Here is a 15,888-nt window from a genome sequence, read left to right on the forward strand (position 1 = left end):
TCATTTCCAAAACTTGTCAGTTATGACTGTTCACAACTGCGTCTTAAGACCTGTGGTTGTTTTGTGGTTTTTTTCATTCTCACTTTGCACCACCCAGAACATAAAAATAGTCACGTAACCAATATCACTAATACAGTTCCCCACACAGTCTGTAACCGCTTCAGTTTCCCAAGTGCAACTGGCATTGAGCGAGTAGTAAACAAAGACGCTATTCAAAGCTTTTCAGTTCTGCGGACAACAATAAACTAGGTAAAATACACACATGAATTTCTCCAATGCACACAGCAAGGTGTCTTAGAAAAGCCCAGCATGCTAAGAGCAAAAGTAAAACCTGACTACAACCCAGTTCCAAAGCATGAACAAGAAACCAACAGCGTGGATCCCATTCTCCAACCAGATTCCGCTCCCTCCTACTACAGGAGGCTATTGCCTGACAGAGAGGGATGACTAAATAAATCATATTTAGTCCTTTCCTCCTACGTTACATATAGTACTAGTCTTACTGTCATTCATTAAGATGACAAAAATAGATGTAAGGCACGATATAACAGAATGATGTTCCGGCCGGTATTGCTATTCTATCACAGCAGAGCAGTTGGTACATCCCTTTTTCTAACTAGTGATGACATGGTACAAGCTGGGCTGAAATGATAACTTATCTGTCACTAACAGATCAGCCTCCCGCTACTTTGGCTTCATTACATTTGCCATAGAAAAGAAATCAAAGACATAACATTCTGGCTAAGAATGACAAGCCAAATAAACTGTATAATCCAATAACACTCAGACCTTTGAAAAAGCCATGGCCTTGGCCATGCACAAGGCAGGAAACATGAGCTCTGCTCCAAGAGAAAGGGACTGCTAAAATGACTCATTCACAAAGTTTACGTTCTTTTTGTGTTTCCCCTCTGTGCCTGTATGGTTACCATAAAATGAGAAGAAATCCTGCCTTAAAGCAAACACTACTCATTTATTTTAACATTACCTGATTTTGGAATTAATGGGCTGTAGTGTAGTAGAGTGAGTCAACAGTCACTGGAGAAAGGATGTTGCCTTGGTATTATAATTATTTTACTTCAAAAAAAATCCAAGAAGGATGAACAGTCATTTAAGTCTCCCTTCATACGGCAATTTATCTTTCTTTAAAACAAAAAACCCACAGCAAATTACTACGTTTAATCAAGTTCTCTCACATAATAGAATTCAAATTAAAGAAGAAACTCAAGTGAAATTCAGCTCACTTTGTGGACAGTGCTCTTAGGGAATCTAGTTATACCATAAAGAACTGTCAATCAGGAGAAATATACCACTTTGCATTTTGTCACACTCCCATTGAAGTCAATAACAATAAGGTTTAGTGAATCAGTTGCATATTGTCTTTCTGATCATGTTCTTTCCCACCTCACTTGATGCCCTAGCACTGCCACCAGTGCTAGAAACTCACCCAGCAAAAGTCACTCATCTCATCCCTGTTCTCCTCCTGGCTCCAGTTCCCCAGGGTTGCCATGATCTGACCTGTACTGAATTAGACCAACACCGGCTTTATCTGCCGTTGCTTGCCATCCTTGCAAAGCACCTTTATGTGCATCTTTCACTAGTCCACATATGGCAATCATAAGCCTAGCTTATGATACATCCTGACAGCACAAAGCACATACGGCGTCATTCTCGTTTGTGTGCCCTCTGCATATGAATCCCGAGTTATCAGTATTCCGGAGAGACATCTCAGGATATACAATTTTCAGAGAGGCTTTGACAATAAACCAACAGCTAGCAGCAGGAATGACAAACAGAGACGATGCTCTCTGCTTACAGCCAGAGAGGCACTGAGGTATCTGATAGAAGATTGCTGCTTGATGCTGAAACATGGTTTTCCAGTCTTGTTTTTTTCAGGACACTTATAAATATAAATATATAAATAAGCTCTCCAAAGAGACAGCAAGGCAATATTTTAAATAAAAACATATTTTGCTTCTGGCAGCAGGGCAATGACTGGGGAATATTATCTCACTTTGCGCTGTTAAGAAGAACTAAGCATACAGTCCTATAGGCATACACTTTTCCTATCCACCACAGTAATTTTGGCTGTAATGGCCACTTCTGGCTAAAGTTTGGCAGAGATGTACAAACACCTGGTAGCAAACAGTTCCATCTTCATCTCATCTTTACCCAAAAGCAGAAGGGAATGTTTCCAGAGGTGCTTGTGCAGAGGATCAGGAATCTCACATTCTAACACTGCATCCTCCAGTGACACACTCCGAATCCTCAAGCTGACAAGTCAGACATAGACTAGACAGTGCCTGTTTGTCAACTTATCTCTTGCATCAACACCAGACCTAAACAAACCACCTGTAAATCCTTTAAAGTCAGGGTTTCTACAGATTTTTCTCAGCAACACTACTGAAGTAGTCAGCTCCAAGCTTTATTGTCAAATAGTTGCAAGTACTTTTGGTGCTTTAGCATCTGAAAGGAAGAAATGAGGAAATTTTTCTCCCCCTAAACCCACATTCTCATTTTGGAAGTATGGTTATTTTTCTGGGATACACACACATCACTTCCTTTGTAGTTTAGGCATGTGCATAATCTTTATTTGGCAGTAAATACTTTGTGCAAAGCTACGTATTCTAATACTTTTCTTCTCACGATGGCATAAATCCAGGGTTGTGCTGTAGTCCCACAAGGAGAGCCAGTAGGACATGTTCCCTGGCTGATCTCCAGCTCATCTGTTTGCTCTGTTCCCCCACCCTCAATTGCCTGCTGTACATTACTGCGTCAGGGATATTTAACCTTTTAATCCACCACAAATCAGAACTTGTTTGGGGCAGTGAGGCAACAAAAGTATCGTCCATAATTGAAATAAAATCATTTGTGAAGTGTATGTCACTTCAGTCACTAGGATACAATGAGGTAGGCATGGAACAGGAAAGACTGACCTCATATTCCTAACCCATCCTAAATTCGGGAGAATAGGTCAAGTGAAACAGTAGGACCTGCTCTTTTTTCCAACAAAAGGGTGGAGGGGAAGGAGCGTTGGTGGTGCCTTCCACCACACCAAGGAACATGAGACAACCAAGCCAGGCCTGCCAGAAGCTCACGCAGAACCGGAGCCTCCTCCTTATGGCACGTGAGGCAGAAAAACAGTCTGAGAGATGCCCGAACCCAGTGACAGACCATCTGTTGTCACGCTGTTTTCTTCCCGTGGCCAGAGCCCTCCACCCGACAAGCTGGATCTCATGCATAGCTCAAGAGAGAACAAGGCAAAGCAAAAACGCTGGTCTTGAAGACAGTAACTCGAGAAGGCCCCTCCTGATACTATAGCTGTTTGCCTTTATCCCATCAATAAGGAATAAGGAAGCAACAGTCACTCAGAAAAGTAATTAGGGTGCACCCCTCTCCCCATTTCTTTCATGTGCTATTTCCAGAGAGCGCGCTCTGACTCCAGCTCCCACCTTTGGTGCACATCTACATTAGCATTTCAGGTCCAATCCAGGAGTCCATTTAAAGGGGTCACACACTGCTTCAGTTCACACCAGGGAACAGTTCCAGAGCACACAGACTAGATCACTTACAAATGAAGATGTGCCTCTGGAACATAACTCATGCCCCAACGACTAGCGGGTAATTCAGTCCGTAAAACCATACTAAAACCAGGCTGAAGAGAACTTAAACCTTTCAAAACCTGTAGAACGGCTCTTCAACACCTTCTCCTCTCCTATTAGTCCACACTATTTGCATTTAGCAAACAGCATTTGCATGCTGAACCCACAAAGTTACTTTATTGTCCCAGAATGTGTAGATGGCATCACAGACACCTCAGTTGGAGCAGCACCTCGGTGCTGGCACATCTATACAATCTGACAGTGCTCCTGGTTACTAATGTGGCCAAACAGATGGGAGGCACAAGTGCATTAACAAACTAGCGAGGTTTCCAGGCCATCTGTGGTTGTTCTTAGTGTAGAGAATCCACTGCCATGTTCAAGCCCCAGAAATGTTCCCAGAAGTTTGCTAGACAGTTGCTTCTCTCTCAAACAGCTGATTTCACAGGCACAGTAGCACATGCAGGGCAAGAGAGAACAGATCCAAGCAAAAACACTCAAGGCAGCAGCAAAGCTGATGCAGTAATGAAAAGACATCTTGAGTCAGAGGCAACTTAGGAGAATCATCATCCTAGTGAACAAAGAGGTGATACACTGTCAAAGTATATGGAATTTGGCCCATGGGAGTGAATGTAAAAGAACAGGACTCAACACAACAGTCCCCATGACAAACAACATCCCTGAGAGCCATTAAAAAGTAAAAAGAAGAAACCAACACCATGAGGATGGGAAAAAAAAAAAATCAGCTACTTTTTCTTTTCCCCCATTTCCTCCAAAACAGGAAAAAAACTTCACTGGTGCAGAATCCCGTTACCAAATGGTCAGAAAAAGATTCAGCAATACAAGATCTTCTGAAACATTTATTTTTTGCAAACAAAGGATTAGCCTTTCAAACTCATCTGCAGGACTCAGAATCACTGGCAACCAGGAACACATGAGGGTGATGGGAAGTAAAAGTATTTCCAAATGCATGATTTTAAAATGGAAAAATGTCTTTCTACTTTGTTAGTCATAAAAATCCATGCAGTTTCTCCATGCTGCGCATCTGAATGAGCGCTGGGAACAGAACAATAGTCATTGAAACATGCCAAATTAATTCCACTCCAGAATTTTGTCTCTGCTAGCGAGAAACTAGGTGGGGGATGTTTACAGATCTTCCTTCATTTTTGTTGAGTTTGCATTTTCCACAGCAAACAGCAATAGCAGAAGGACTTATTTTTCAAGGGTCTAGTGAAGAATTGGTCTGGTTTTATTTTCATGACAAAGCAGCGTTCAATAAGTGAATAATTGGTATAAATACAGGCAAGATATAGATTTTTACATTTTTCAGGATTAATGGTGACAAGGTGTTGGAACAATAGTGCCCTAGTTTTGGCTAGAACAGAGTTTTACCTTTTTTCTGATTCTCTGCCCTATCCCACTGAGGGGGAATGAACAAATGGGTGCATGGTGCCTGTGGGGTTAAACCACAACAACTAGAAAAATGATCTTTAGATAATCTTTACATACCGAGGCTTAAATTCAATGTAATAGTGAATACTAGCATCCATCTCTCTCCTCCACAGTCCTGTAAAATCCACACACAGAGTCCTGGCTTACAAGCAAGATACACACTTGGGTGCCTTCAGTCAATAAGGACACACACGGCTTCCTTGTCAGCAATTGTTTTTAAAGCAGCTGTGTGATAGACGTGTGTGCACAACAATTATGGACTGTGTATCGCTGCCTCTTGATGTCTGCCACTCACTGGGACACTAAAAGAAGTGAGAATTTCTTCCTGAAAACCACTGTAGTTTTCACTTTGGGTCAAGGAAAGATGGACTTGGTGTAACAAATTGTGACTGTTTCTACGTAGGGAGTTTAGCTTGTCCCAGGACACCAAAGCAGGCCTAAATCACCTTACATCAATATGCAGAAGTCCAGCTCAGAACTTGAGATCAAGATTTAAAGCTCATGTTAGCCAAGAATAATGTGCTGGCACACAGAGGTACCATACGGGTTCTCCAAACTGCGCACAACTTGACTTCTGAGCTGGAGTGTCTTCCAGCTACACTGATTTAAGAAGAAAGCCTAGAAAACAAACTTATGCACATAATCAACATCTCCCACTTCTCCTTATACATGAGAGTCAATCCTATACACTAATTAAGTGTAATTGACAAATTTTGCAAGGATCTGCAGAATTTTTTCCCCACTTTAGTATCTCTGCCTTTGCTACCTCCTCCTTAAAGGATACCCCAAAACCACAGTGCTTTCCTTCTAAAAACTCCCTCTCCGTGGACAGTCTTACAAGGTCTCAGAAGACGTAAGAGTAATTCATCACTTGGTCTCATTACTCTTTAATATAAATCTTCTGGAGGTAGTGAAAGAATGAGGAAACTTACTTTCCAAGTACCTACTGGCATCATACCATAAACACTCCCGATGAGCCTTAAGACGACATTATCTAATATATAGAACCAAGGAGGAAAACAGACATTTTGTACAAGTCTAGTTTACTTTTTAAAAGTCAACAGAAGAAGTGGTTAAAAAAAAATAGCCAGTGAAATACAAACATCTTCCCTCTGCTGCTGAGCAAAGGTCGTATAAGTTGCTTGGCCTTGGTACAGAATCTATACATTAACAATGTTCACGCCATTGTTGGGGCAGGGAGGAGCTGTGTGAAAATCAGCTGCCATGGATGAACTTTTTAATAGTATGAGCCCAAGTCTAGTGGGTCTGAAAACACTGTGAGATTGTGAGCTATATAGTGCACCCATGTATAGATGGCTTTATTCATCCTCCAAGCTTATTGCACCCACCCCGCACCCCAGCTCTCTTTCAGGTTCATGACTCAGAATGCTAATCGCCCAGTTGTTGTTTAGGGCTGGCTCACTGGCTGTCAAGCCAATTCTATTGCCTATTTGACAAATGAGCTCTTTTGCCCCCTGCAAAGGCCGCAAGGAAGGTCATAAGTCTGTATACTGTGCTTCTTTCCTTCTTTATAACAAAGTTTAAAGGAGAGAATTCAAGCCAACTTGAGGGGGGAAAAGAAGAAGAAGAAGAAGGGGGGGAAAGAGGAAGAAGAAAAAGGAGGGGGGAAGAAGAAGTAAAAGGGGGGAAAATAAGGAAGAAGAAAAAGGGGGGGAAAAAGAAGAGGAAAAGGGGGGGGAGAAGAAGAAAAAGGTGGTGGAAAAAGAAGAAGAAAAAGGGGGGGAAGGAAGAAGAAAAAGGGGGGAAAAAAGAAGAGGAAAAAGGGGGGGGAGAAGAGGAAAAAGGGGGGGAAAAGAAGAGGAAAAAGGGGGGAAAAGAAGAGGAAAAAGGGGGGGAAAAGAAGAGGAAAAAGGGGGGGAAGAAGAGGAAAAAGGGGGGGGAAGAAGAGGAAAAGGGGGGGGGAAGAAGAGGAAAAAGGGGGGGAAGAAGAGGAAAAAGGGGGGGGAAGAAGAGGAAAAAGGGGGGGGAAGAAGAGGAAAAAGGGGGGGAAGAAGAGGAAAAAGGGGGGGGAAGAAGAGGAAAAAGGGGGGGGAAGAAGAGGAAAAAGGGGGGGGGAAGAAGAGGAAAAAGGGGGGGGAAGAAGAGGAAAAAGGGGGGGGAAGAAGAAGGAAAGGGGGGGGGGAGAAGAAGGAAAGGGGGGGGGAATAAACTAGCAACCAAACCCACAAATCTACCTCAAAGTGGTTTTTAGCCAGCAGCTAACTGGACTCCTGTAAAATGTGGATTATTTCTTTACAACCAGCATTTTTAATGTGGCCTGGCGCGTTATCCTTTTATCTTAAAAAGATTCTGTGAAGCAGTAAAAGTATATACAAGTTGATGGCCAGGTTATAAAATCACACAGCTGGATATAAAGCCCCACAACTCAAGGCAGAAGTAAATCAAAACCCTCCCCACCACCAAATCAGTTTACAGTAGAGGAATCCTTTTGAATACTCAATCCTGGGCCAAAAAAACATTCAGACTTCTGTTTACACATCATGCAATTGCAGCACCAAGTTCAGCTTTGATAAAGACGTAGTTCATTGGGACAGCAAGAGTCTCCAAAGAATGGCTGAGGTTAGAAGGGGCCTCTGGAGTATTTTAATTTCTATAGATAAAACCTACTACATTTGAATCCTGAGCTAAGGCATATTAAACTGCTCTAGGTGGTTTTATTTGCTTGTCTTAACAACATGGCATTTTCTCCCACTTTCAGGATCTGATTACCAATGGTTTAAGATGACTTGATAACAGATGTCCAAATCTCAAGTGGCTTTAGCTCCCAGCTACTAGCAATTCTGAATTGAATACATTTTTCCTAGGAATGTGGGTTCCTTCCCATATAGAAAATATGTAGAGCCTAACAAACCATTATTCAGAACACCCTCTAGCTGTAAGACTGGTATATTTTAGACTTCAAACACGAGACTATAGCTGTTTTCCCTTTACCTGCTCATTCATTCTAAAGAAGAATCATTTGTGTTACCTACTGAAATGATATAAACATGTTAAAATCTCTTCTAGAAAGCCATTCCAAAATAAAGTTCTTCTCTGGGGCTTAGATATAGGTCTAAACTCTGTGAGTATGCCAAGAATATGAAATAAAACTCACTTTTACATCTCTATGAAAAAAAAAATCACAGCAACTCCAAGCCTATTCAAGCCATCCAACATGAGTATCATAAGGTACGCAAACATACATACATATATTGGTGTATATGGTATGAGTTAATTATTATCGCATTGCTATTTGTAATTATCTACATCCAAGGTACATGCAAAGAGCAGTTAGAATCTAAGTTAACAACTCACTTCTGCAAAGCAAGATTTGTCCCGAATTTTTAAATGGCAAAACTCCAGTGCTTCCAATGTGTTATTTGTTCTGCTGCAAGTGCCAGTTATTATGCCTTAAGTGAACATCTCTTTGTAACTTACCCAGTGTTTTCTATTAAAAGGAAAAACATTATGTAACTGAATATCATTGTACGATCACTATCAGTGGGTTTTATTATTTTCAATCTTTCAAACAAAGACGAAAAGCAAACTGGCTTTAGTTTTAGCTTTTGTCTTTTAGCAAGTCAAGCCCTTCATCCAGTAACCCAACACATACTGACTTGTTTAGTATATTACATCTTGATATTTCATTGTCTCTCAACTTTTGCAGCAAAACAAACTAAAAATCAGGCTCCGGTTCACAATGTTTTCTCTTTCCCTGCCCTTCTTTCTTCCCATTTCCAAGTTGATTTTACAGTCTTGCAACAAAATGTGTTCCAGTAGACAGTTTTATTTGCACAAGAAAAACAGTTATTCTACCTCAGGTTTGGCTTGGATTTTGGGCTTCATTTTGGTTTGGGTTTGGTTCTTGGTTGCGGTTTTTGTTGTTGTTGTTTAAGAAGAACAGCAATTGGCATGTTATGTGAAGGCAAAGCCAAGGAGGCTTATTTTATGATACAGAGAAAGAAGAAAACATGGAGGTTGGTGCTATATTCAACTTACCTTCTCATTCCATGCCCACAATCCAATCCCAAGAAATGCTATGCCAAGGAACTAAAGGAAATAAAAATAAAAGTATATCAGAGCAGGAACAATAAATTCATATATATATATATATATATATATATATATATATATATATTTTAAACACACATATTGACTCATCCTCTCTGTTGGATAATCAATTTTATCAGGACTGTGGGGGCTTACTGAGATTTTTAAAATACGTATGTGGTTGTTTATTTTACAACTCGACCATTGTAACTGGAAGAACATAAAACCTGTGCAGCTCATTGAGGGATAATCCACATAGGAACAGTAGGTGCAAAAACCGTCACTTTCTCAGCATCAAGCAAGGTTCTTTTTGAGTTTGTCAGACTCAAAGCAAACTCCACAGTCAAGCAACAGGTTATTTTACTGCTGTAATATCAGCACCTGCACAAACAGCTGCACCCGCAGCTCTCTGCCAGTGCCAGAAAGTCATTAAAACTAAGTCCAGAACACCCGTGTACTATCAGTTTTAGCAATGTTGTCCACAGAAAGCTGTTTAAATATGATATAACCCATGATTTCTAGGGGAAAATAAAAATAATAGAGGTTTAAAGAATAAGAATTTTTTACAATCCTGAAGACATTTTATAACCTGATATTGAATGTTTCTGGATTTTGTAAAGGAAGTTACAGTCCCTTTCTCCTCCAAGGGACTCAAAACCACCAAACTTGACAGTATCTTTCCACCATGATGGAAAAGGGAATAGGATATTGTTATATTCTCCCTTCCACTGAATAAGTTAGTGTGTCACCTCCCTTCAAATACTACAGAAAACCCGCACTAAGGATCAGTGAAACGAGCAGAACAAGCACTCTGTCTCCCAAAATCACCACTGTGTCTTTGGCATGACTCACTACTAATCATGGAGAATGTTTGAAAACATAGTAGGCGTCCAAGCACATCTCTAAATGTCTATTTGTTCAACTTTCATCTCTGGTTTTCAAAACCTAAGTGCTGGCTAAAAAGGAAACTATATTCTTTCTAGTTTGGGGGCATGTAATAGGATGTTGCTTCAACATCAAACTCTGGTTTTCTTTGTGGTTTCTGCACACTGCGGTGTACAGATTTATTTTGGCACACAGAACGCTTTCTCTTAAGATTTGTGTAAGCAGTTAAGTATCCTAATGATTTTTCTTTTGCAAAACAGGAGTGTTTTTCTGTTGAAAAGTTATTTTAACAGCTTCAAAAAGCAAGATTCCTTCTTCCTTAGACACACTTTTAAGAGGCATTTTTAGCTTTATATTAGAATACCTGTAAAACATAATTGAATATCAAGCTGAATATGATCACAGCAATACCCTGAAGTTCCCTAACACCCCCTGTACCTCACCCAGAATCTCATCTAAACTAACTGGAAATAAAACTCTCCCTTTTGGCTTGAAGAGTCATGACTGTAAATTTAAACAATACTACGAGCCAGTATTCTTCAAAGGGAAAGTATCACAGGTTTGGCTTTATTTTAATACAAGATTAATTGTCTACAAAGTACAAGAGATGGATTTGAGAACGTCGGTAGAGCCTGCCGACGTGAGTCAAAACAATCATCCTACCTGTATCAACACTGCTCTTTTTCTACTGTTATACATATATATATGTGTGTGTGTATATATATATATATATATGTACGGCTTGCCAGAAGAGTGTGTGTAGTCCTCCTGCCTGCAGTGATTATTTGAAACTTGAGATAAAGCTGTAGAAATTCCCAAATCACTTTCAGATAAATGCAGTTAATTCTTTTTTGCAGTAACAGGCTCCTTTGCTTCTTTCTTACACAGCCAAAGGCACCAAGATTCAAGGAATAGGAACAAGGAAAAATATAGAAATTCTTAAGCTCTTACTCTAACAATTCTTAAACTGTTATTTGTAGAGAGGTACAAAATATATTTTGCTATTATAGTAGCTTAATGTGGTTTTTCAACAGAATAAGCACGGAAAACAAGAATGAAAGGATTTGATCAGTGCCTGTGAATGTAACCGAAGAGCCATATGCATCAGCTGCAAGTCTGGCTCAGATCCACTAGTTTTATTAAATGTAATCCAGTCAAGCATCCTGATCCTTCACCAGAAGTTGAGATTTAAGGGTAAGATTGCAAAAGGTGACTTAGAGCAAACTAAAGTGGTCTCAAGCCAGGACAAGCTCGTCTCAATCTATGGATTGGGTAAAGAGACGCTACTACATTAACCAAAGCACCTGAAAAACTGAGATTGTCAAAGCTTCTGGTAAACCTGCCAAGAAAAAACGGGAAACTGAGTTCTCAGAGTTTTCAAGAGGAGCAAATAATTACATGTTGCTCAGTCCTCTCCATATCCCAAAATGGAAAGCTCTGTCCTGTTGCCTTTTGAGCAGCTGATGAAACAGGAACAACAGATAAGATCCATTAGGAGAAAAAGGTTTGGGATGGAATCACGAAATCAAAAGCTAAATGGCAGTAAGAAAAAAATAGATCAATTAATGGAGAATCTATTATTTGCTCTCAGTAATCTCTAATGACAAAAAACAGATTTATACCTCTCACCAGGATTAACCTTGGATTTTCTTGACAAATATGAAAGAAACTCCTGCATAGCCTAAAAGGAGTTGAAAGTGTTTAGCAAAAATCCCCCTGTATTTTTGCTGTTGGAACCATAAGTAGAACAGAACACATAACCCATTTATCTTGCAGCCCTGCTGCCGATGTCTCCAAGACGTTCTTGTCCTGCTTGCTTGTAACCAGAAAGAAAATCTCTTTGCATCTGAAGCAGGGTAAGATGGCATACACATCAGCTCAGCTAAGTCGGGAAAATTTCACCTACATCCATTAAATTATGCCAATAAAAAGGTGGAAGTTTGCCTCACTATCAACAAAACACCCTACAGAGAAAAACAACCTCAATTCTCCACAGACATCCAGCAAGACCATTTAGATTGACTATAAACAGTCACCAGACCTGGGGCAGAGCTTGTAAAATCTTGATACTTCTCTTTTTTAAGCAACAATTTGCAGGAGAACATTAAAACATTCCTCCAGACTATTACAACCTTGCAAGAAAACTTGCACAGTAGTACTTTCTCAGCCATAGGTATTCTATTCATAACCATGAAACTAATGCGTTCAAATGTCTTTTCTATGAAGAGATGTTACTCTACAATACTGAATTTTTCACCTCAGCTGAGAGTTTTCAACCAGAAATACAACCACCACAGACCAAGCAGTAAAAGGTTGGTTAATGCGCCACATGCATGAATGTATGTCCACGCGTGAATGCATTAAACACTCATGAGACAGCAAACTATTCTGCAGCCACCTCATTTCACCTTCACGGCGACAACACAAATGCACTAGCAGAAGTATGTCCAAATTTTGGGAGTTCAGAACCAAAGTTTCCTTGCAAGAGCTGGTTTGGGGTGTTTTTGAGCCCTGTATTTATTTAGGCAGTTATGAAAACCACCTACCTGCTGTAAGACTCTGCACGCAGGGTCAGCAAGGAGACTCCCAGGATCCCTATGGGTGCTGTGGGTTTATTGTGTGGCAATATGCTGTAGGTTATTCAAAGTGAGATTGCTTTCCATGCGATTCAAGCCAGCACACCACGTGAACGCAAGGTACAGTATTTTACTGACAAGCACAGCAGTGATCAGGACTACATGAAGTGTGATATTTCCCATCCTGACATCAAAATCAAGAAAACACAAGACTTTCCCACTGACTGGAAAAGCCCAGATGAACCATTTTGCCCTAAGCTCTTCTTCTGCAGCGCTCTGTGCTCAGACTCACTCACAGCTACTTCAAACTCAGAATACTCTCTGCTTGCTTTAAAGTATTTTACACCAAATCAGTCTGTTTGCTTTTTAAGCCACGGGAAAACAAACAAACAGAAAACCCCCACAACCTAATGTTTGTGTCATAGCACAGAAAAGAATTGTTGGGTTTGTTATTTGTTTTTAAACAGCCCTGGCAGAGAAGCTGCACCAAAACAGAAATTAAAATGCAGTTTCACGCAGTTTTTCTTCACTTCATGCCATTCATGTGTATTCTGCATTAAATATGGCAATTAGCATTCTTTCCACCAAAGCAAATAGGACATCCTCTCAAGTCGCCAGCTTCTGCCTGTCCCAGCATCACAGGAAAGGAAGGTACCAGAAGTCTGCTCTGCTCCTTCTTCCATTCACTCCAGTCCCAATAACTGTTCCATTCTCAACACAGTTACAGCAGCTCATTTTCATGCGGCTAAACATACATGGTGAGCACGGGAAGGGAAAACTGCTCAAAGCATACATACACATTTACATAGGATATGTTCTCCTAAAGCCCATTTCTTGTTTTGTCTTGAGACATCACCAGCAGGAAAACTATGTCCCACAGTCTGTGAATGAAGATGCTGCGTAGGTGACTTAGTTGCCATTTTGGTTCACAGCAACATTCAGATATAGACTGAATACAGACTAAAAGACGTCAAATCTAATTCCACTTTCTGTGCAGCTTTTAAAAAGCACTAAACAATCTTTCACAGATAAATGTCTCAGCAATACCGTTTCCCTCCCTATACAAAACACACACAAGTGAAAGAAAAAAGATCCCAGTTTCCACACGTTTTGCTCAGCCGAACCAGAGACACGCTGATTTTATAGAATCATCCAAACAGACCCAAGAACACACGGAGAAAAGCTGCCTGCTCCACCTTGCAGGACTCCCAACATGATGCTTCTTAATGAAACATTAAGCACATATGACCCAATTTTTCAAAGCAAGGTACTGTGGCTGTTAATGTATCTTTCCTTTTCACCAGCATGGGGATTTCTGGTTTGTCTGACAAGTAACCAAAATATCTATAGTCCCTCTCCCTTCAAATGCACAGTCAGCTGCCTTTATTTCCTTATTGCCTTCTCTGGGTCTTTAATTACAAAAGCAAGACATCTGCTTTCTGTTACTGTTGCTCTATGTATTTATTTTATTGCTTTCTGGTGCTGCAACTGTAATCGCTGCCAATCAGCTCGGAGCAAGAGTCCCTCAAGACTCAAGTCCCTCTCCTCTTGTCCACAGAAATTGATATACTGGAAAACAGAAAAGGGAGGATGAATTGGACCCTATTTCCCCTGCTCCAACTTTTGAACAGCAACTCCCCTCAAGCCTAGAAAAATTAAACTTAACTCTTTCCAAGACTCTAAAACTCAGGTCCTGTTGTCTAAAGAAAATACTTTATTTGTAGTAGATTTTTTTTTAAAGCACACGAAACTTACGCATAGCAGTCGCTTTGTAAAATTCTTCACTAAAAGCCTTTGGGAGAATAAAGTTTTTGTTTATAAGAGATGTAGCTGATTTCCTAAAACTAGTACCTTTTCCCCCATACGAAAATAAAATCGAAGACCTTTAAGGTAAATACCCCACCACTACCACTCAGAAACATTTAAAGAGTGTACAGAGTTGAAGTAACAAGACATCTCCATTCCCTGTCACTTTGGTACATTCATCTCACATAGATCCTTCCCTTCTATTCTTCTTTACACTCAATAGGTCTTTGTTTCACCATCCTCTCTCTCTCTGCTCTCTCAGAGCCCAAAAGACTATGTGGGAAGACTGAGAAATTCGGCTGCATGCACCTCTCCATGGGCCTCTTCCCTGCCTTTGCTTCTGAGCTAAATTAAGTGCTTCATGTCCCTCTACTTTTCCATCCCACATCATTCTCTTCATCAATGCCACTCCACCTCTGGCTCACCTCAGTGCAAACCTGAGCCTCAGGCTATTCAGATGCAGCCCCACCATAAACGCTCACTTATTTCAGCTGCAAGCAGGGAGGTTGTAAAATATAATTCAGGTATTTGATACAGCAAACAGAAAGGACCTGAGCTGGTCTTTTTCCATAGTAACAAACAGGCAACTACATTGCCTACACAATGGATTTAAGTAGTTGAGAATATAAAGAGTGCATAGCCAGAAAACACAAGCAGGTAGGCTTGTCAACACAGCACCATACTCAATGTTCAGCGTTTCCTCTTGGGAAAGCAGCCTCAGCTCCCAACTGGGCTCGTACGCTATGGCAGATGAGTCCCAAAATCTCCCATCCCAGCTACACAAGCTGCCATGTCACATTCAGTGAGCACCACCAGCTTTACAGACAAACTGAGCCAAACTGTTTCATCTGCCTCTCCAATTTAAAAACACAGAACAAAAATAAGGGAATGGACACAGAGCAAACAGTGAACACAAACCCGGCCTGCAAGTGCACACACAGCTTTTTACAGCTAATTCTACAATAGCTTTATTGCCTCTTACCTCCAGCAAATGCTTATTCCTGGATCTTTTTTAGGGATCCCCCACAGTAAGATGTTCAAAGCCATTTACAAGCTCAGGTATCCAAAACCCTGACCCTGATACGATGTGACTATAGCCTATCACATCCCTCCCCAAATCAAATCCAGCTCAGAACTATGAACTCTGTAATGGCAAATGCACATTTATATGGCATATGTTAATACATGAAATAAGACAACTTCTAATTGTCACAGCACCGAGTGTGTGACACAACCACACACACAAACACTGTCACCATGCACAGGGAACTGGATTTGGTTCGACTTTCTGCATTCACCCATCATTTTAACTTGGTCCACAAACTACAACTCCTCCTTACATAGGAAAAGTCATTTTTTTTACTTTCTGCTCAGCCCCAAAAGGGTTTGAAGACAAAAGGTATATGAGCAGCACAAAGCAGTCATTTAATCATAAAATTGTGAATACTGGGTAAGTTTCCATGCCCAGCTGGGCATTATTATAAAAGAGAAAAGAAAGCACTTAGCTTTTGCTATTGAGTGCC

At 40.6% G+C, this 15,888-nt stretch overlaps 1 protein-coding gene across 1 annotated transcript in view; it reads right to left on the minus strand.

Moving 5' to 3' along the window:
• Positions 1–15,888, minus strand: part of TSPAN5 (tetraspanin 5) — a 73,262-nt gene that overhangs the window by 13,611 nt on the left and 43,763 nt on the right. Inside the window, exon 2 of the mRNA XM_082050524.1 lies at positions 9,048–9,098. Coding sequence (XP_081906650.1) covers positions 9,048–9,098 — 51 coding nt within the window. The remainder of the gene's footprint in view (positions 1–9,047; positions 9,099–15,888) is intronic.

Source organism: Streptopelia decaocto (genome assembly GCF_964273445.1).
Source record: "Streptopelia decaocto genome assembly, chromosome: 4".
In the NCBI taxonomy this organism is placed as follows: domain Eukaryota; kingdom Metazoa; phylum Chordata; class Aves; order Columbiformes; family Columbidae; genus Streptopelia; species Streptopelia decaocto.